Source organism: Notolepis coatsorum (genome assembly GCF_963971535.1).
Source record: "Notolepis coatsorum genome assembly, chromosome: 2".
Lineage (NCBI taxonomy): Eukaryota > Metazoa > Chordata > Actinopteri > Aulopiformes > Paralepididae > Notolepis > Notolepis coatsorum.
The window spans coordinates 77,527,887-77,546,518 of NC_140166.1; the positions used below are offsets into that span (position 1 = coordinate 77,527,887).

The following is an 18,632-nucleotide window of genomic DNA, read 5'->3' on the forward strand; positions in this document are numbered from 1 at the left end:
GGTGGGTGGGTGGGATGGAAATATACATACGGCGGGGAGGGAATATATACATGCGGTGGGGAGGAGACTGTCTATTAGGAGGTGGTGGGGGTTTTGGGCATTTACGGTGGCCCAATTATTATTGGGCATTATTAGCCAGCAATGATGGAGTTAATACATTTCACACAGTAAACCTTGTATAATGGAACTGTGATGGTGACCGTTATTTTGATATGACTAACGTTAGTCCATTTCAGGACGGAAGTAGAATTCCTTATTCAAGCTGGCTTGACAGTGAAAGGAACGAGACAGTGAAAGGAAAGACGAAAGTATTTCTCTGGTCTGCATCCCCTTAACAATTGTGTGTATTGAGCTGTACTGTATTGTACCCATTCTGCTATATGTTAATAAAGTTTTCAATTCAATTCAATATTATAGACAACAGAAACACTTCCGGTATGGGAGAAAGAGCGACAGCCACTTACGTCGCAGGGCTCCAATCAACACCCCCACGAGCTCCATGTAACGCGGAAGTGCGCAGTGATCTACAGTTATTACACGAGCTCCATGTAACGCGGAAGTGCGCAGTGATCTACAGTTACACGAGCTCCATGTAACGCGGAAGTGCAGTGATCTACAGTTATCGACGTCGCTTTCCTTTTTTTGTTTTTTACCGACGGCTCACGCAGCAGCTATATGTATTCTCTCTGTTATGATGATGATGATGTAGCCGCCGGACAGGTTTTAGTCCGAGGATCCGGAAATGATCTCGCATTCGCGTCCCTCTCAGGAGCCAAGCCTTCTTCGCTAGTACTAGTGTCCACGTTTCTTGTGTGTTTAAAAAACGTTGCCATCTGAGGACTGAGGAGCTAGTAGGCCACGTCGTCCCTCTAGTCTTGCAGATGCATTTCATCTATTGACATTGTGGATGAACGCAGAGAGAGAGAGAGAGAGAGGATGACAAGTGTACGGAAGGAGGAGGAAGAACAGAAGAAGCGGAGTAAGAAATATGAAGACGAATTCTGATCACCACCCAGTGTTGTTCCCTTTTAGTGGCTTTTTATGCATTTAATAAACGACATGTCACGCAGACAAATGCGCCTCTTTGTAATTGTAACGTTATCGCGGACATATTTCTACTGAGGTTGTTGCGATTAATAACAACCCGAAGTACTTTCTTGGGGGGGAGAAAATGGTTGGTTTTGGTGCAAACCGACGGGGAGGCCGCCTGCCCTCCTTCATCCTCGTCGCCTTGATGGTGATCATCGCCATACTGTCGTTCAACTACTGGACGGTGTCCAACAAGCACGGCCGGCTGCTGGACGAGCTGCTGGAGGTGCAGGCGCAGGGCAAGCGCACGGACGCGGCGCGCAGCCGCCTGGAGAAGCGGAACACGGAGCTGATGGTGCAGGTGGACGCGCACAGGAAGCAGATCGATCAGAAGGATGGAGAGCACACGGTGCTGGAGGGCAAGCTGGGGGCGAGGGACGCGCTGCTCAAGAAGACTACCGACGAGAAGGTAAAGGTGGTGGAGAGAGAGAGACCGGTGTTCAGTGACGTGACGACCGTCTAACGTTACTGACTGTACACTATTTTAGTCACTCGTCACCTTTTCCCTATGAATTAGTACATCACTCGGTCTCATCCTAGAGGTCTTTTATCATCCATCCTCCTATGCAATCCGATATTGACTCATCAAAACGATCACCTGGCTGTATCTTTCTCCTGCAGGGTCTCTTATTTGGCAGATGCCACAATAGCAGTTTGAAAGGTCGATGCAACCTCAGAGCCACACTGGTCTTTCAAGAGCAAAGATCATTGACATATGACAAGTAAACGTTTGTATATAGTGAAATAATACATCAATCTGCTTCAAATATGTTGCATGTAGACACACATCCTATTTTCATTTTCAGTTTGTTGCTTATAGTAGTGGTTCACATGTTTCCTTTGCAATGTATTTACAAATGGTGTCCTACGTGTGGGAATTGCCATTCCTGCTTCAGTCCTTTGTTAATGAGCCCCTTTCGGTGTTTCACCTCATATCGTTTTGTGATACCACAATATCCGACAGGCCTTAGCACCAATATCAGACAGGCCTACACCAATATCAGACAGGCCTACACCAATATCAGACAGGCCTACACCAATATCAGACAGGCCTACACCAATATCAGACAGGCCTACCACAATATCCGACAGGCCTTACACCAATATCAGACGGGCCACCACAAATGGATAATCAAACTGACACACCAGCACAAAAACACAAGAACAAACGGATTACCAGTCCAAAAACACGAGAACAAACTGATTACCACCAGTCCAAAAACACGAGAACAAACTGATTACCAGCACAAAAACACAACAAACTGATTAGTGATTACCAACAAATAACATAAGAACAAACTGATTACCAGCACAAATAACATAAGAACAAAGTGATTACCCACCCCAGTCTGTCACCAGCCCATATAGCACAACAACCTGTAGGAAACCCAGCCGCTGCCCCCCCCCCCCTCTCCCTGTAGATAGCCCACGCCGCTGCCCCCCCCCCCCATCCCTCTGTGCAACATGTCAAACTGCTCTGCATCTTTCAAAATAGCAAAAGGTTTCACCGAGCCCTTCACCCCTACATTCTGACATCAGGTGTGTGTGTGTGTGTACGCATTTACTAGTCGCAATACGCATGCTATTCATGCTAATGATGGAAGTAACTAATGACCGTCTGAGTCTATTCGGTAGGTAGTTGTACTCTACATTTTTTATTTTTATTTTTATTTTTTTAATAAAGTTGACGGTGGCTTTACTTTTAGACTGTGGGGCCTAGTTATCATCAACAAACCATATTACCGCCGGTCAGTAGCGGCTGCTGGTTCTCTCTCCACTAGGGGCGCTATACCAAAACATTTTGCAAACATGTACAGTACCACGCAACCGACTCATGGCAAGACGTGAGCGATTCGACTCACGCTCACGGCAATGAATCAGCTCTTATGAACGAGTCGCTCAGCTGTTACTACAACAACACACAACCAGTCAAATAAAGTATAGTCTAATTCACAACTTGAAACACAATATATAAATAGAAAAGTTAGAAACAAAACTCGCTCCGTCTCCAAACACACGCAGATCTCTCCCTCTCTCCTTCTCTCTCTCACACACAGCGTGACGTGGAATCGATTTGTTACACAATCAGGCCTAGTATATGTAGTATTATAATTATATACCAAGAATAACTTCAGTATGAGTACAGGGCTGTACACATATTTTGCATATTGTTAAACGAGCCAAGGCTAGCTATTAAACTATCGATATGAATCGAAAATCTGGGACCCTGATGTAAACAAGACAAACGTCTTTCTCTGGTCTGCATCCCCTTAACAATTGTGTGTATTGAGCCGTACTGTATTGTACCCATCTGCAATCTGTTAATAAAGTTTTCATTCATTCATTCATTCAAACATAGACGATATTGAACAAGCCATAATCCACGTATTTTCAATCCAAAAGAAAGAGAGAGAGAGAGAGAGACTCACTGTTTAGTTGACACGTCCAGGGCAGGAGGGCTTGCCTTGATAAAGTGTATAATCCACTGTTGATGTATTCCAGACCACTGTCCACTGTGTCCAGACTGCATCCGCCATATAGCTTGTTAGCCAAGTGTTAGCTTGTTAGCACCACACAACACAAGTACTTCATTCCTTTGTCCATTTCCGCGTCGAACAGACTGCAAACTACCTGGCGTTCTATCGCCATGCTCTAAGACAAACTCTAACCTTAACCAACTTTGAAAGAGTGCCTAAGCTTAACAGTCTAAAGAACTTGCAGTCACGGCACGCTCTAAGACAAACAGCTGCATCTCACAACAACACAACTATCTCTACCACCAACGGACCAACCTAGGAATAAGCTAGAATTGGAACATTAGAAATTGGATTCGGCCAATCAGAGATCGTCTCTGTGAAATTCTGCTACGGAAAAAAATACTGGCGTCGGCCAATCAGAGAGCGTCTCCGCGAAATGCGGCTACAGAAATTCTTGACGCTACTGGCTAGACCGCTTCAAATCGCGCCCGGATTCCAACATAATAGTCATATTTCAACGCACAACGCGTTACGCACTGATTGGCTGCGACGGCTACAGCGATCAAACCGTGACGCGCACTCAGAGCGCTATCGCGTCTAGCCCGGGCCGAGAAATAAAAAAAAATAATAATAATAAAAAAAAGTGAGTCACTTCCTGTTCAAGAAAACGAGTATTTTTTATTTTATATAATAACGTTATATTGTGCATTGGAAACACAAACATACTTAAAATGAGTAAATATTATTAATTTTAAACATGTTTATATTATTTATAGGGCTATAAAACAAAAAACTAAAAAATTATTTTTCTTGTTCTCTCATATAACCAGGGTAGGGCCTGAGGGGGGGCAGCGCCCCTAGTGGCGAGCCGCCACTGCCGCCGGTAGATTAATTTATTGTCTCCTACCTCCTGTAGCGTCCAGGCCACTGAATACATGAATATGGTGATGGGACTGTGTTCCCTCCAGACCTACTGTATATATAGCTTCAAAGCAATCTAGCCTATGCAGTCTTGATTGGGTCTAGCCTCGGGACTTTAGGCCTTTTGTTGGGGGGGGGGTTGTGTACACGTTGCGGGGCCCCTCTGTGTGCACCAGAAGGCTGTTTTTTATTCCCTTGTGTCCTGCCCAATGGTCCAACCAGCAGTGCCCTCAGCTGTGTGCTCCCCTGACGCCTTTTGTCTCCTAGCTGCCTCTGATCAACATTTGATGTGTGTCCAACTGCCCTGGGAACTGTTTAGAGAACGGCTGAAGGGGGTGTGGTCCTGTCATTTGCATCCAGTCTGCCTCCTTCACTCACTACTCATATTATATGATATGATTGTGTGATTTAACGTTATATAAAAAAGAAGCAGTGAAGCTAGACCAGCACTCTCAGGTTCAAGTATTTAATGGCAGCCTGAAACAAACATGTTTCGGAATTACATATTCCTTCGTCAGTGTTATAGAGCTTCACTGCTTCTTTTTTATATAATACTTAATGTGATTTCAGCACCCAGTGTCGAATTTTGAGAGCGCGGTCTAACTTGACATGTGATTTAACGTTAGCCATGTAGTCAAACCACAGCTGAGTCATAATGTAGCTAATTACAGTTTGATTTAATTGTAGAATCTGTAATTCTGTTAATTGGCGACCTCCTCGGCTAAAAGAGCCCCTCTTGGTATTGTGTAGGGCTGCCTGCAACTAACGATTATTTTTTCGATTAGTCTACTAATCTAATGATTATTTCTGTCACACCCTCCATCTCTGCTTCCTGTGGGCGTGGCTCCTTTTCCGGGCTCTTAGCAGACTTCTTAGCTTAAAGGGGAACTATCTTATAAATGGCCTTTTTGAGTGTTTAGCATTGTTTCCTAGCTATGTGAACTTATATTAATATGATCTATGTCTCAAAATTCTCATATTGGTGCATTCTTCCAATTCTCCTCTCACAATATTCACCCTCACTGAACTGAGTCATTTGAAAATGTGATGATTTGTGATGTCAGAAAGACACCGCTGCATGTTTATGTTGAGATACAAGATGAGCTGCACACAGTGGCTGGACCTGGAGCCCAGGCTCAAAACGGCTCGAGATCTTGAGGTAGAAAAATGCTGTTTTTGAGGACTTGATTAGAAATACAAAACAATGAATAAAAAAAATATATATATATTACAGAGGTGTTCCATAGACTCACAGGAATTGTGTAAAAGTGCCCAAATAGTGAAAGAAATAGCAAAATAGTTCCCCTTTAACATAACAGACCGACAGTAAGTTTGGGGGAACTAATGGGATAACTGGGGTTGCAACAAAAGTGCAACTAGGGCTAAAAACACAATGAAATTAAATAATAATAATAAATAATATATCCTTCTTAGCACTTCTTAGCTTAACATCCCAGGGAACGAATGGGATAACTGGGGATGTTGTTTGCTCCTGACAAGAGTCTCAAAGTCTGGGGTGATGGTAGACAAAGCAACTCTGAGGTCATGCTCAATGTCCAATCTGTTCCCCTGCTTTGTCTTCAGCTGGACCAGAGCTGAGAAGCCACTTTCACAAAGATGGGTAGTGCAAAAAAAAAAGTATAAAAAAAAAATATATATATATACTTAAAAAAATATATATATATATTATGACTAATCGACGCAAAAAAATCTGCGTCGACCAGTTTTTATGATCGACGTCGTCGATTATGTCGACTAATCGTTGCAGCCCTAGTATTGTGCTTTGTTTAAATTTTTTGTTTTGGTGTGTGTGTGTGTGGGTTGGACTTTAGTGGGGATAAGGGCGGGGTTGCAATTGCTGGCCAGACCTCAGCCTCTGCCAAGAGCGGTCTGGAGAAACTCACAGTATAATAATAAGAAGTTACTCAACTCCAACCCACACATCGCACCAAAACAAAGAATGTAAACAAAGTGCAATACCAAGCAGGGCTCTTTTTTTGCGTAGAGGTCACTGGTTGACGGCATTACAGATTCTACCTTTTAAGGGTACTGATCTAAGCTGCGACACACCCTGAAGCCTAGAAGGAGAAAAAAAAGTAGAGAAAAGTGCCAGGAGACGACTGAGGCAAACTGAGAGGAGCGAGCAGCTCGGCTCTGAGAGACAGTGCCTTGTTTTTTTTCTTTAAAAAAATTATATCTTGCAGCATATTTAAACCTTTTCTTTCTTATATTAAAATATATTTCGTTTTTAAGAATTTGTAAAGGATAGGCAAAAATTAGCATGTGCTTCAGCCTATTCCTTTTTTTCGGTCGTTGATTTTGGATTTTGTGTGTGAGCTTGCCATGTACATTTGTGATTTTCTATTTATTTATTTATTTATTTATTTATACGTTAGCTCTGAGATGGCGCATTTCTCACCTCCAACTTATCACCTCAGAGTATAAACGAACGTAGCATTTCACCTCCGGGTGTTTATCGCTGACGTTGGAGAAAATGTCCACAATGCCAAGTCGTGGCGAAGCTAATAATATGACACAGACACAGTGATGATGCCTGGCGGGCTTACTTCACTTCACACCCAGATGTTTAGTTTCACTACCGACACTAACCAGGGTTAGTGATGCCCTGAAACATCCCTTTAACGAAAAACGATCATGGTTGAAGCAAAGAGGCTCTGATACGATGATAATTTCCGTTTTCACATGGTACCGGCTATTGTATGACCATGGTACCACTTTTCTACTGTAATACCACCACGTAATCTAATTTAACCCATAGGGATCCACCATAGACCCAGTTATGGTCTTTTAGAGGGAGACGGCATCTTTAGGGGGATATAGCAGGTCAACAGTTTCAAGATTAATTTGATCAAGTTTTTCTAGTTATAAATCTGTAATAAACTGTTTTGTTTAGGCACCGAATTGATAAACATGGTCAAAATCCCTCCTAAAGCACACAGTACAACACCAAGACCTTGAGGAAGACTATAAAAACAGGCATGCTGTGAACCTTTGACATTTGGATATTTCTGAATTGAATGGTGAGCATTTCTGTTCTGGAAATTGCTCAGAACCCCCCCCCCCTCAAAGCCATACATTGTCACTCTAGAAATGTCACTGCTAATGGTGAGTAAATTACAGTTATCACGCAGACGCCCTGTATTTATGTAGTTGGCTTTATGCACTTAGCAAGCATTTCTGTGATGATGATGATGAGGAGCAGTGTTAAGTTAACCATGGATGATCGCTGTGTGTAGCCCATGTTGTGCAGCTGTCGTCGGGTAACGTTGGATGGATTTGTATCGTTGTGTTGAAAGAGAGAGAGAGAGAGAATTAGAATGTGAAATTGGCAGATTGTACACGGCACCCCTGGACAGTTGCCTATCACTGTTCATTTGTTGAACCTTGTGGTAACAACTTGTGTTTGAAAAAACAAAAGCAAAATAAAACACGGCAAACCAGTATCGGAACCATTACGCACGTGCCTGTGGATCCGGTAAGTGCCGTCGCACCCTGGTTCACGTTTCCTGGTGTTGACGCCGACGGCATCCGGCTCCCTATCTCCGCGTGCCGGCGCACGGGTCAAAGGGCAGCTGTTGCATGGCAACCGTTCCACGCCCCTCTTTGTCAACAACCCAACTCTACTTTACCTACTAGCATGCTGCTCAACTCGTTCTGTATCACAGATGGTGCTAAACCAGACTAGCATTCACCCAAAATATAGATGATGGGCCCATCAGGTACAGAGAATAGAACACGTTGGCCCACATGCAGATGTAGGAAGCTTCCCTATGGTCTGTCCCAGTAGGTCCTGGCTTCCCTATGGTCTGTCCCAGTAGGTCCTGGCTTCCCTATGGTCTGCCCCAGTAGTTCCTGGCTTCCCTATGGTCTGCCCCAGTAGTTCCTGGCTTCCCTATGGTCTGTCCCAGTAGGTCCTGGCTTCCCTATGGTCTGTCCCAGTAGGTCCTGGCTTCCCTATGGTCTGCCCCAGTAGTTCCTGGCTTCCCTATGGTCTGCCCCAGTAGTTCCTGGCTTCCCTATGGTCTGCCCCAGTAGTTCCTGGCTTCCCTATGGTCTGCCCCAGTAGTTCCTGGCTTCCCTATGGTCTGCCCCTGTATAGTTCCTGGCTTCCCTATAGTCTGCCCCAGTAGTTCCCTATGATCTGAGACTGTCCAGTCTATTTGTGAACATGAACAAGAGAACCAGAAACCGGAGAACAGTGGCTTGAGCCTGTGGTGTCATGTCACCAAATGTTTGCCTAAAAACGAAGAATGGGTTAAATGGTAAATGGACTGCATTTATATAGCAGCTTCTATCCAAAGCAAGCGGTAACAATTTGTTCCTCACATTTGACCCATTCACTCACACATTCACTCACAGATGGCGGAGGCAACCATGCAAGGTGCCAACCTGCTCATCGGGAGCAATTAGGGGTTAAGTGTCTTGCTCAAGGACACTTCGACACGCTGCCCGGGAGGAGCGGGAATCGAACCGGGATTACCTCTGGATTACCAGACGACTGCTTTACCTCCCGATCCACTGTCGCCCCAGGTTAAGCGGGAAAGTGATTTGAATCTGATTTCGGCCTTCATTTATAGTATAATTGTCAGAACCAGAAAGTGTACCTGTCTCTTTCGCCTAGATCAGGGACCGAGACCTGAAGGCCTGGGGGCAGCTAGTGGCTAATCATTGTGTTTACTACAAGCTTTATATTATTCCATTATATGAGTAGCTTGACTCGACAACTAAATGATATTTTTATTTTTATTTAATTTTTTATTTAACCTTTATTTAACCAGGAAGTCCCATTGAATGAATGAAAACTTTATTTAACAGATTGCAGAATGGGTACAATACAGTACGGCTCAATACACACAATTGTTAAGGGGATGCAGACCTGAGAAAGACGTTTGTCTTGTTTCCATCAGGGTCCCCCATTTTCAATTCATATAGACATTTATGACATACACAACATACATGACATTTATGGCATAGGGACATATCTATTTAGTACTGATACATTTGTGACATAAACGGTATTCAAATATACAGTACTGTTACCCCTAGATCCTGACAGAGTATATACATATGATGGGGAGGGGACTGTACATTAGGAGGGGGTGGGTGGGTGGGAGAGAGATATACATACGGCGGGGAGGGAATATATACATGCAGTGGGGAGGAGCAGTGATGGGCAAGCTACTTGGAAAATGTAGCAAGCTACACTACAAGTTACTCTCGATTAAATATAGCTAAACTACAATGGAAGCTATCCCCAGAGAAATGTAGCAAGCTACACTACAAGAACATGGCATAAATAGCTAGCTACATCGGCACTACTTTTTTTTTTTTTTTTTTTTTTTTTTTAACTTTGTGATCAAGTTTACACCAAACAAATAGGCAGGCAAAAAATAGCTCAGTTTGATTGTTTATTATACTATTTATTTTACTATTATGCTACCATGTATATACTACTACCAACTATGCTAATATGTCTATACTACTACAGTATGTACTCAGAGTATAACACTCAAGCTTGACACTGCTAGACAAACAATACTATCCTTGGCTGCTAGATATGTAACTCACAAAACATTCCATGGCCACAGGTTGAGAACCACTGGTCTAGGACGATCTTTTCCCTATTTTTTTTTCTCCACCCCCCAATGTACAGTGTACAGTGTCCCCCTACCCCAACCCCCCCCCCCCCCCCCTCCAATGTACAGCCCCCACCCACCAACCCCACCCACCCAACCTCCTCCAATGTACAGTTTCTACGTCAAATGTATATACACTCTTTTTCTGGACACTTTTTGTATCACAAACAGTACTGTATTTGCAAATCTGATATGTCATAAATGTATAGATGTAGCAGTACTGTCTATCTGTATGTCATGTATGTCATATATGTTATGATTAATTGAAAATGGGGGACCCTGATGTAAACAAGACGAAAGTCTTTCTCTGGTCTGCATCCCCTTAACAATTGTATGTATTGAGCTGTACTGTACTGTACCCATTCTGCAATCTGTTAATACACTTTTCAATCAATCAATGATAATATTGTTCATAGCAGCTAGCCTATCTCAGACTGTTAGTTAAAGCTGTTGATAAAAAGTGCACTGACTTGTGTGCTGTTTGGGAACAGTTGACTGTTTATGTAAAGACAGTAAGGGTTTTCATCAGCTCACCTGAATATGTGTTCTCAAGTTAGTATTGGACGTGTGGGACGTCGAGAGCAGCTTCATTTTTGGTTGACACAATAAACACCTAAACATATGTTTTAGGCGTTTTTTCAGTCAAACTCATAAACGTGTCCAGGTAGGGCCATGGAGATGCAGTGTTGTTATTGTTGTTGACATCATCTTCATCAATGCCATCAGTGGAAACATCAAATCCCTCTGCCATTATTTCGCGCTGAGTGGTTCTGTTATTGTAAATTCATCCATTCATTCTCATTCAGTGGTCTGCGTTTAGATTTTCACTTCCTGGTTTGCGGCCTGGAGTCCCGCCCTATCCTGCCTCTGATTGGCCTACCCGTAATATTTTGGCCTACCATACCCAATCGTGAGTCGTCACTCATATCTAAACAAACCAGTTTTTTTTTCTCCTCGCAGATCTTCTAGACTGCGAAAGTAGCGTGTAACGTTTCTCGTCGCTACGTTACTACTTCGTTCTATAAATAACTCCGCTACAGAGACCGCTACCCTGGTTAAAAAGTAGCGAGCTACCAGCACGCTACTGAGAATTGTAGTTAAGCTATGTAGCTTCGCTACTTGTAGCAAGCTACTGCCCATCACTGGGGAGGAGACTGTCTATTAGGAGGTGGTGGGGGTTTTGGGCATTTACGGTGGCCAGTTTAGAATTGCAGCCTCCCGTAGGTGCTCTTTAAGAGCGTTTTTGAATGTGGGTAGGGATTCACATTCCTTTACAGCTTTAGGTAGGGCGTTCCACATTGATGTGGCATAATTGCTAAACGTATTTAGTCCCTTGTTTGAGCCGAATCTGGGTTTAACATGATTTGTTGAGCTTCCTCTGGTGTAGTGGTTGTGGTATTCACTGACCTTTGGGAAGTATTTTAACATGTACATGGGTACCTTAGTCGTATAGTGTATCTTGTAGACCATTGAGATACAAGATCTCTTTTGCAAGGGAGACCTGGCCAAGATGACAGCAATAACATTTGCAATATATCAGACAGCAATAAAATGTGCGGTACATCACACAAGAACATAATAAAAGTGCATAGTAAAAGTGTACGACAGTAAAATACAGGGTAATACAGTAATTTTGCAGTTGGGACTCGACTACAGAAAGCAGCGACATTCTTCTTGTAGGAAGTTATGTAATACGGATTTAAATTCGCAGAGAGAGATCAGGGTATCTAAGTGGATATGGTCCTGTAGCCCATCCCATGCCCAAGGCACGAAGCTTGAAAAAGCTGTTCTTCCTAGTTCAGTGTTTATTTTTTATTTTTTTTTTAAGTAGCCATCTTGTGGATCTGGTATGGTAGCTGCTAGAGGCAGCGCTAATTAGGTTGGAAAGATATAGGGGAAGCTTCCCTAGGATGGCCTTATATATAAAAACAAACCTGTGGGATTTCCTCCGTACGTACAGAGAGGTCCATCCTACCATTTGGTAAAGCACACAATGGTGAGTAAGCCCTTTGGCACTAGTGATGAAGCGCAGAGAAGCATGATACACACTGTCTAGCTTTTTTAGCATTGAAGCATTGATATGCTTACTCCTACGTAGTTGTCGGTGGTTGAGTCTACACGCTCCTCATATTTGAACGCTCAGTGCATCTATGACATCATATTGGTATGAGATAAGATATTCCTTTATTGATCCCCTTGGGGGAAATTCAGGTGTCATAGCGGTAGGGGAGGTACAGGTATGGGCAGGGTAATAGTAAAAAAATACATAAATATAGGCAATACAATTTGATTTGAATTTAAAAAAAAACATAAGGAGAAAAATCCCAGTGTAAGCAATAGTTAACTCTGAATATGAGAGTAATATTCTCACGCCCACATAGTAGTCTTACTAGCCGGCTGAAGTGACGGCTATGTTTGTCCCCCCCCCCCCCCCCAATCATGCCTGCCCTAGATACACTCACTGTTAGGGTTGGGCACCGAAAACCGGTTCTAATAGGAACCGGTTCCTAACTTCCGGTTCCGGAAGTAACATATTTGCATTTCAATTCTTAATTTCGATTATAAAAAAAAAAAAATTATAATAATAATTAGTTTTAACTTTTTAAATTATTACCCTAGTTACAGTACAGCAACCAAATTAAACTGTATCAAGTCAACTGAAAATGTGAATAGTATGACATTTTGTAAAGATTTTTCAAAAAAAAAAAAATCTCCTGCGAAATAAGCTGTGACCTGTTTTGACCTGCACCTCAAAGAATCGGAATCGAGAATAGTTTAGAACAGGAATCGATATGGAGAATCTGAATCGGAACTGGAATCGTTAAATCCAAACGATGCCCACTCACTGTCCCCTCTACCAATACAATATTTCCCATGTCAATGGAGTAGCTTGATAACATTGCAAAAGGGGCAGTTCAGACTGAGAGAACCCCCCCTCTCTCTTACCCAGAGTGCTATCTATACATCCAGATAGTTTCTGTGTGATTTGGCGGGCTTTGGAGATATCCGCCGTATAGATGTACCTATGTCATGACGTCTGGAAAGAGACATTACTACTGCAGAGTCTGTTCAAATGTAATGTGTTTTGGCTCTTCATTCCGCTCCATTGTATTGGAGCGGCAGCAGTTTTCTCCCAAAACTCTGCAAATCACATTAAAAAAACTATCTGGGCAGACAGACGGATACGAGGAAGAATGTGTTTTTGAAATGTTGGCTGAACTGCCCCTTTATGTGTTCTCTGGTTTGACTTTTTGAGAGAATTATTCATTGAGTGGACTGTCCCCAACCATGGAAATATTAATTCTGACGTTTTAGTGTATTTTAGCCTACCTGGAGTTTCTGAGCGAAAGTGACTAGGTTAACCTTTGGACAAGGTTAATCAATGGCTGACTTTGATGCTGTAATTACCATCTCCACTCTCGGTAGATTCTAGCTCATTAATCTCTCTCTCTTGCTCCCCCACCCCACCCACCCACCCTCCTGCATGGATTTGATTAAAGCCCTTGATTCTTCCCAGGGATTCCAGGCCTGTGTGATTTGATTTAGATTTTGTTTCTGTTGACTCATCGAGAGCAATTTCTCAGGTATTTCTGAAGCTTTTCCCAGAAAAATAAGGACTTTATGTTGTTCATGCGTCGGTTTTCTGTATTTCCAGAAGATTATCTGTCATCTTTTGGCTCTAGTCTCCTTTTATTTTTACCATGAAGATCTGTGCTACAGATGTTTTTAATGGGTATCATTTTTTTTAAATATGACATTGACTTACCAGTAGTCTACCTGAATTAGTGAGAATGAGATGTTTGCTCTTCTGTTAGCCATTAAACAGTGTGGTTGTGGGTGGTGTTGTACTTAATCTATTACTAGTGTGTGTCTATGGTGTTGTACTTCATCTATTACTAGTGTGTGTCTATGGTGTTGTACTTAATCTATTACTAGTGTGTGTCTAATCTATGGTGTTGTACTTAATCTATTACTAGTGTGTGTCTATGGTGTTGTACTTAATCTATTACTAGTGTGTGTCTATGGTGTTGTACTTAATCTATTACTAGTGTGTGTCTATGGTGTTGTACTTCATCTATTACTAGTGTGTGTCTATGGTGTTGTACTTAATCTATTACTAGTGTGTGTCTAATCTATGGTGTTGTACTTAATCTATTACTAGTGTGTGTCTATGGTGTTGTACTTCATCTATTACTAGTGTGTGTCTATGGTGTTGTACTTAATCTATTACTAGTGTGTCTAATCTATGGTGTTGTACTTAATCTATTACTAGTGTGTGTCTAATCTATGGTGTTGTACTTAATCTATTGCTAGTGTGTGTCTATGGTGTTGTACTTAATCTATTACTAGTGTGTGTCTATGGTGTTGTACTTAATCCATTACTACTGTGTCTCTATGGTGTTGTACTTCATCTATATTACTAGTGTGTGTCTATGGTGTTGTACTTCATCTATTACTAGTGTGTGTCTATGGTGTTGTACTTCATCTATTACTAGTGTCTATGATGTTGTTGTACTTAATCTATTACTAGTGTGTGTCTATGGTGTTGTACTTCATCTATTACTAGTGTGTGTCTATTGTGTTGTACTTCATCTATTACTAGTGTCTATGGTGTTGTACTTAATCTATTACTAGTGTGTGTCTATGGTGTTGTACTTAATCTATTACTAGTGTGTGTCTATGGTGTTGTACTTCATCTATTACTAGTGTGTGTCTATGGTGTTGTACTTAATCTATTACTAGTGTGTGTCTATGGTGTTGTACTTCATCTATTACTAGTGTCTATGGTGTTGTACTTAATCTATTACTAGTGTGTGTCTATGGTGTTGTACTTCATCTATTACTAGTGTGTCTCTATGGTGTTGTACTTCATCTATATTACTAGTGTGCGTCTATGGTGTTGTACTTCATCTATTACTAGTGTGTGTCTATGGTGGTGTACTTAATCTATTACTAGTGTGTGTCTATGGTGTTGTACTTCATCTATTACTAGTGTGTGTCTATGGTGTTGTACTTCATCTATTACTAGTGTGCGTATATGGTGTTGTACTTCATCTATTACTAGTGTGTGTCTATGGTGTTGTACTTAATCTATTACTAGTGTGTGTCTAATCTATGGTGTTGTACTTAATCTATTACTAGTGTGTGTCTATGGTGTTGTACTTAATCTATTACTAGTGTGTCTCTATGGTGTTGTACTTCATATATTACTAATGTGTCTATGGTGTTGTACTTCATCTATTACTAGTGTCTATGGTGTTGTACTTCATCTATTACTAGTGTCTATGGTGTTGTACTTCATCTATTACTAGTGTGTCTATGGTGTTGTACTTAATCTATTGCTAGTGTGTGTCTATGGTGTTGTACTTAATCTATTACTACTAGTGTGTCTATGCTATGGTGTTGTACTTAATCTATTACTACTAGTGTGTCTATGCTATGGTGTTGTACTACATCTATTACTAGAGGGAAACTGTCCCTCTCACTAACATTTATCAGTGCAGATGATCTTTGTTTATTAATTTCCTCAAGGACATTAATGTAATGACTCACAGTGAGTGGGAACTGAAGCAATTAAGAGACCGCCAACAAACGTGGAGCGGTACTTTATTAACACAATAGAAAAAAAACTTGATGGAAAGAAAGCAGATATCCAATATTTTACAACTAGATGATCCAGGAGACACCGCCTATATTAAAGAAAAATGGGAGTTGGAAGTTAATGTGATCATAGAAAATGAAGAATGGGAGGACAGCCATTCAAGCAATCATAAAATCACAAATAGCCCAATGTGGAAGGAGTTTCACTGGAAGGTCATGTTGGAGAGGATGTGGAATGATCGGAGATCATACACATATTTTCTGGGACTGTCCAAGGGTGCAGACAATTTGGGTGAATATCAAAAATGAGATTAAAACCATTCTAGATCTTGATTTACCTCTGAATCCATCGTACTATATCTTGGGATGTATACCGAAAGGCACATACTATGGAGATACGTTATACATCTTGATGCAATCCATACATGCAATCCAACCAGCCGAACACTTCTTTATCCACCGCAAGGATCGTACAGCAGAGTCCGGTAAACAACGTGGAGGAGGTATTGCCTTCATGTTTAACAACAATTGGAGCGATCCAACTAACGTGAAGGAATTATCCAACCACTGCTGCCCAGACCTGGAATATATAACCATCAAGTGTCGTCCTTTCTTCCTCCCGAGGGAGTTAACGGCGATCATCCTTGTAGGAGTGTATATTCCACCGCAAGCCAGCAACAACGTCGCGCTCTCCAGACTCCACGACGAGGTAAATAGAATACAAGAGGCGAACGTTAACGCCGCCATTTTAGTGCTGGGTGATTTCAATAGCGCCAATCTGAGAAAGGTATTACCTGACTTCTATCAGCATGTGACTTGCAACACCAGAGGCGGTAACATCCTAGATCACTGTTACACGCAATTTAAAGGTGGCTACAAGGCTCATTCTGATAGTGGCTTTGGTAAATCAGATCACGCGTCCATCTTTCTTTCACCAATGTACAAACAGAGAATCAAAAGTACTCCTGTAGTCTCGCGAGAGGTGCAGAAATGGGATTTGACGTCAGAGGAGACGCTCCAGTCTGCGTTTGACTGCACAGACTGGAATGTGTTGCGCGACACAGATAACATTAATGTCTACACGGAGACAGTGCTGGACTATGTTTGTACTGTGGTGGAAGAAACAATCCCCACTACCAAAATGAGAGTTTACCCAAATCAAAAACCCTGGGTAGACAAATCCGTCCGTGAAGCTCTGAGAGAGCGCACCAAAGCATACAACGACGGCCTAGTGGCAGGCAACATGAATGACCACAAGGTGGCGCGATACAACGTAAGGAGGACAGTGTCAGAGGCCAAACGGCGCTACAGGGATAAAATTGAACTCCAGTTTGAACAAGCTGACTCTAGAGCTATGTGGCAGGGGCTCAAAACGATGACAGACTACAAAGGCGCCTCCCTCAAACTGAACAGTGACATCTCCTTAGCAAATGACCTCAATACCTTCTATGCGAGGTTTGATGCTGGTAATAACAACACCAGCTCACAAGCCACGGCAATGGGGGGGGGGGGGGTCGGCTGCTGATGGAGGCGCAGTGTTCAGGGTAACAGAGCATGAGGTGAGGCGGACCTTTAAAAAAGTGAATATCAGGAAGGCAGCAGGTCCGGACGGCATCCCCGGCCGCGTCCTAAAAGTCTGTGCCGACCAACTGGCCCCAGTATTCACTGACATATTTAACCTGTCCTTAGAACAGGCTGTCATCCCCACCTGCCTGAAGAAGTCCACTATTATCCCTGTACCCAAAAAATCCAAGCCTGCTTGCCTCAACGACTACCGCCCTGTAGCTCTCACCTCCATAGCCATGAAGTGCTTTGAGAAGCTAGTAAAGGGCTACATCTGCTCCTCCCTCCCCATCAACATGGACCCCCTGCAATTTGCATACCGCCCCAACAGGTCCACGGAGGACGCCATAGCCCATGTGCTGCACACAGCAGCATCACACCTGGACAAGAGGCAGGGGAACTATGTGAGAATGCTATTCATCGACTACAGCTCGGCATTCAATACCATAGTCCCCTCCATACTCATAACCAAGCTCAGGGACCTGGGCTTGAACTATGACCTCTGCCAGTGGGTCTTGGACTTCCTGACTGGCAGACCCCAGGTGGTGAGAGCAGGCAACTGCACCTCCTCATCCATCACCCTCAACATAGGGGCCCCCCAGGGCTGTGTTCTGAGTCCCCTCCTCTACTCCCTGTACACACACGACTGTGTGGCTCAGCGGAGTAGCAATACAATCATCAAATTTGCTGACGACACAGTGGTGGTGGGCCTGATCTCTGCCAACGACGAGAGGGCCTACCTGGAAGAGGTCAAGGTCCTGGCGGGATGGTGCCAGGAAAACAGCCTCTCCCTGAACGTCAGCAAAACAAAGGAGATGATTGTGGACTTCAGGAGGTCGGGGGTCAAGGACTACAGCCCCCTCAGCATCGACGGGGCACCGGTTGAGAGAGTCAACAGCTTTAAGTACCTCGGAGCCTACATATCCGAGGACTTGACATGGACCACACACATTGACAGTGTTGTGAAGAAGGCACGACAACGCCTCTACTTCCTCAGGCGCCTAAGGAAGTTCCAAGTCAGTCAGAAGATCCTTAAGAACTTCTACTCATGTACAATAGAGAGCATCTTGACCGGCAACATCACCTCCTGGTTTGGGAATAGCACTGCACAAGACCGAAGCAGACTACAAAGAGTGACACGTTCAGCCGAACGCACAATTGGAGGGGGGCTCCCCACCCTCCAGAACATTTACAACAAGCGTTGCAAGGGCAAGGCTAAGAGAATCATTAAAGACTCCAGTCACCCGAACAACTGCCTCTTTGAACTGCTGCGGTCAGGCAAGCGATACCGGAGTCTCAAGGCGAGCACAGAAAGACTCAGAAG

At 43.0% G+C, this 18,632-nt stretch overlaps 1 protein-coding gene across 2 annotated transcripts in view; it reads left to right on the forward strand.

Moving 5' to 3' along the window:
• The first annotated feature begins 661 nt into the window (after positions 1–661).
• Positions 662–18,632, forward strand: part of golm2 (golgi membrane protein 2) — a 37,957-nt gene continuing 19,986 nt past the window's right edge. Inside the window, exon 1 of one of the 2 annotated variants that reach the window (XM_084307837.1) lies at positions 662–1,498. In XM_084307837.1, the coding sequence (XP_084163963.1) occupies positions 1,172–1,498 (327 nt within the window). In that variant the 5' untranslated portion in view covers positions 662–1,171. The remainder of the gene's footprint in view (positions 1,499–18,632) is intronic. The other variant, XM_084307838.1, reaches the window with a different exon arrangement.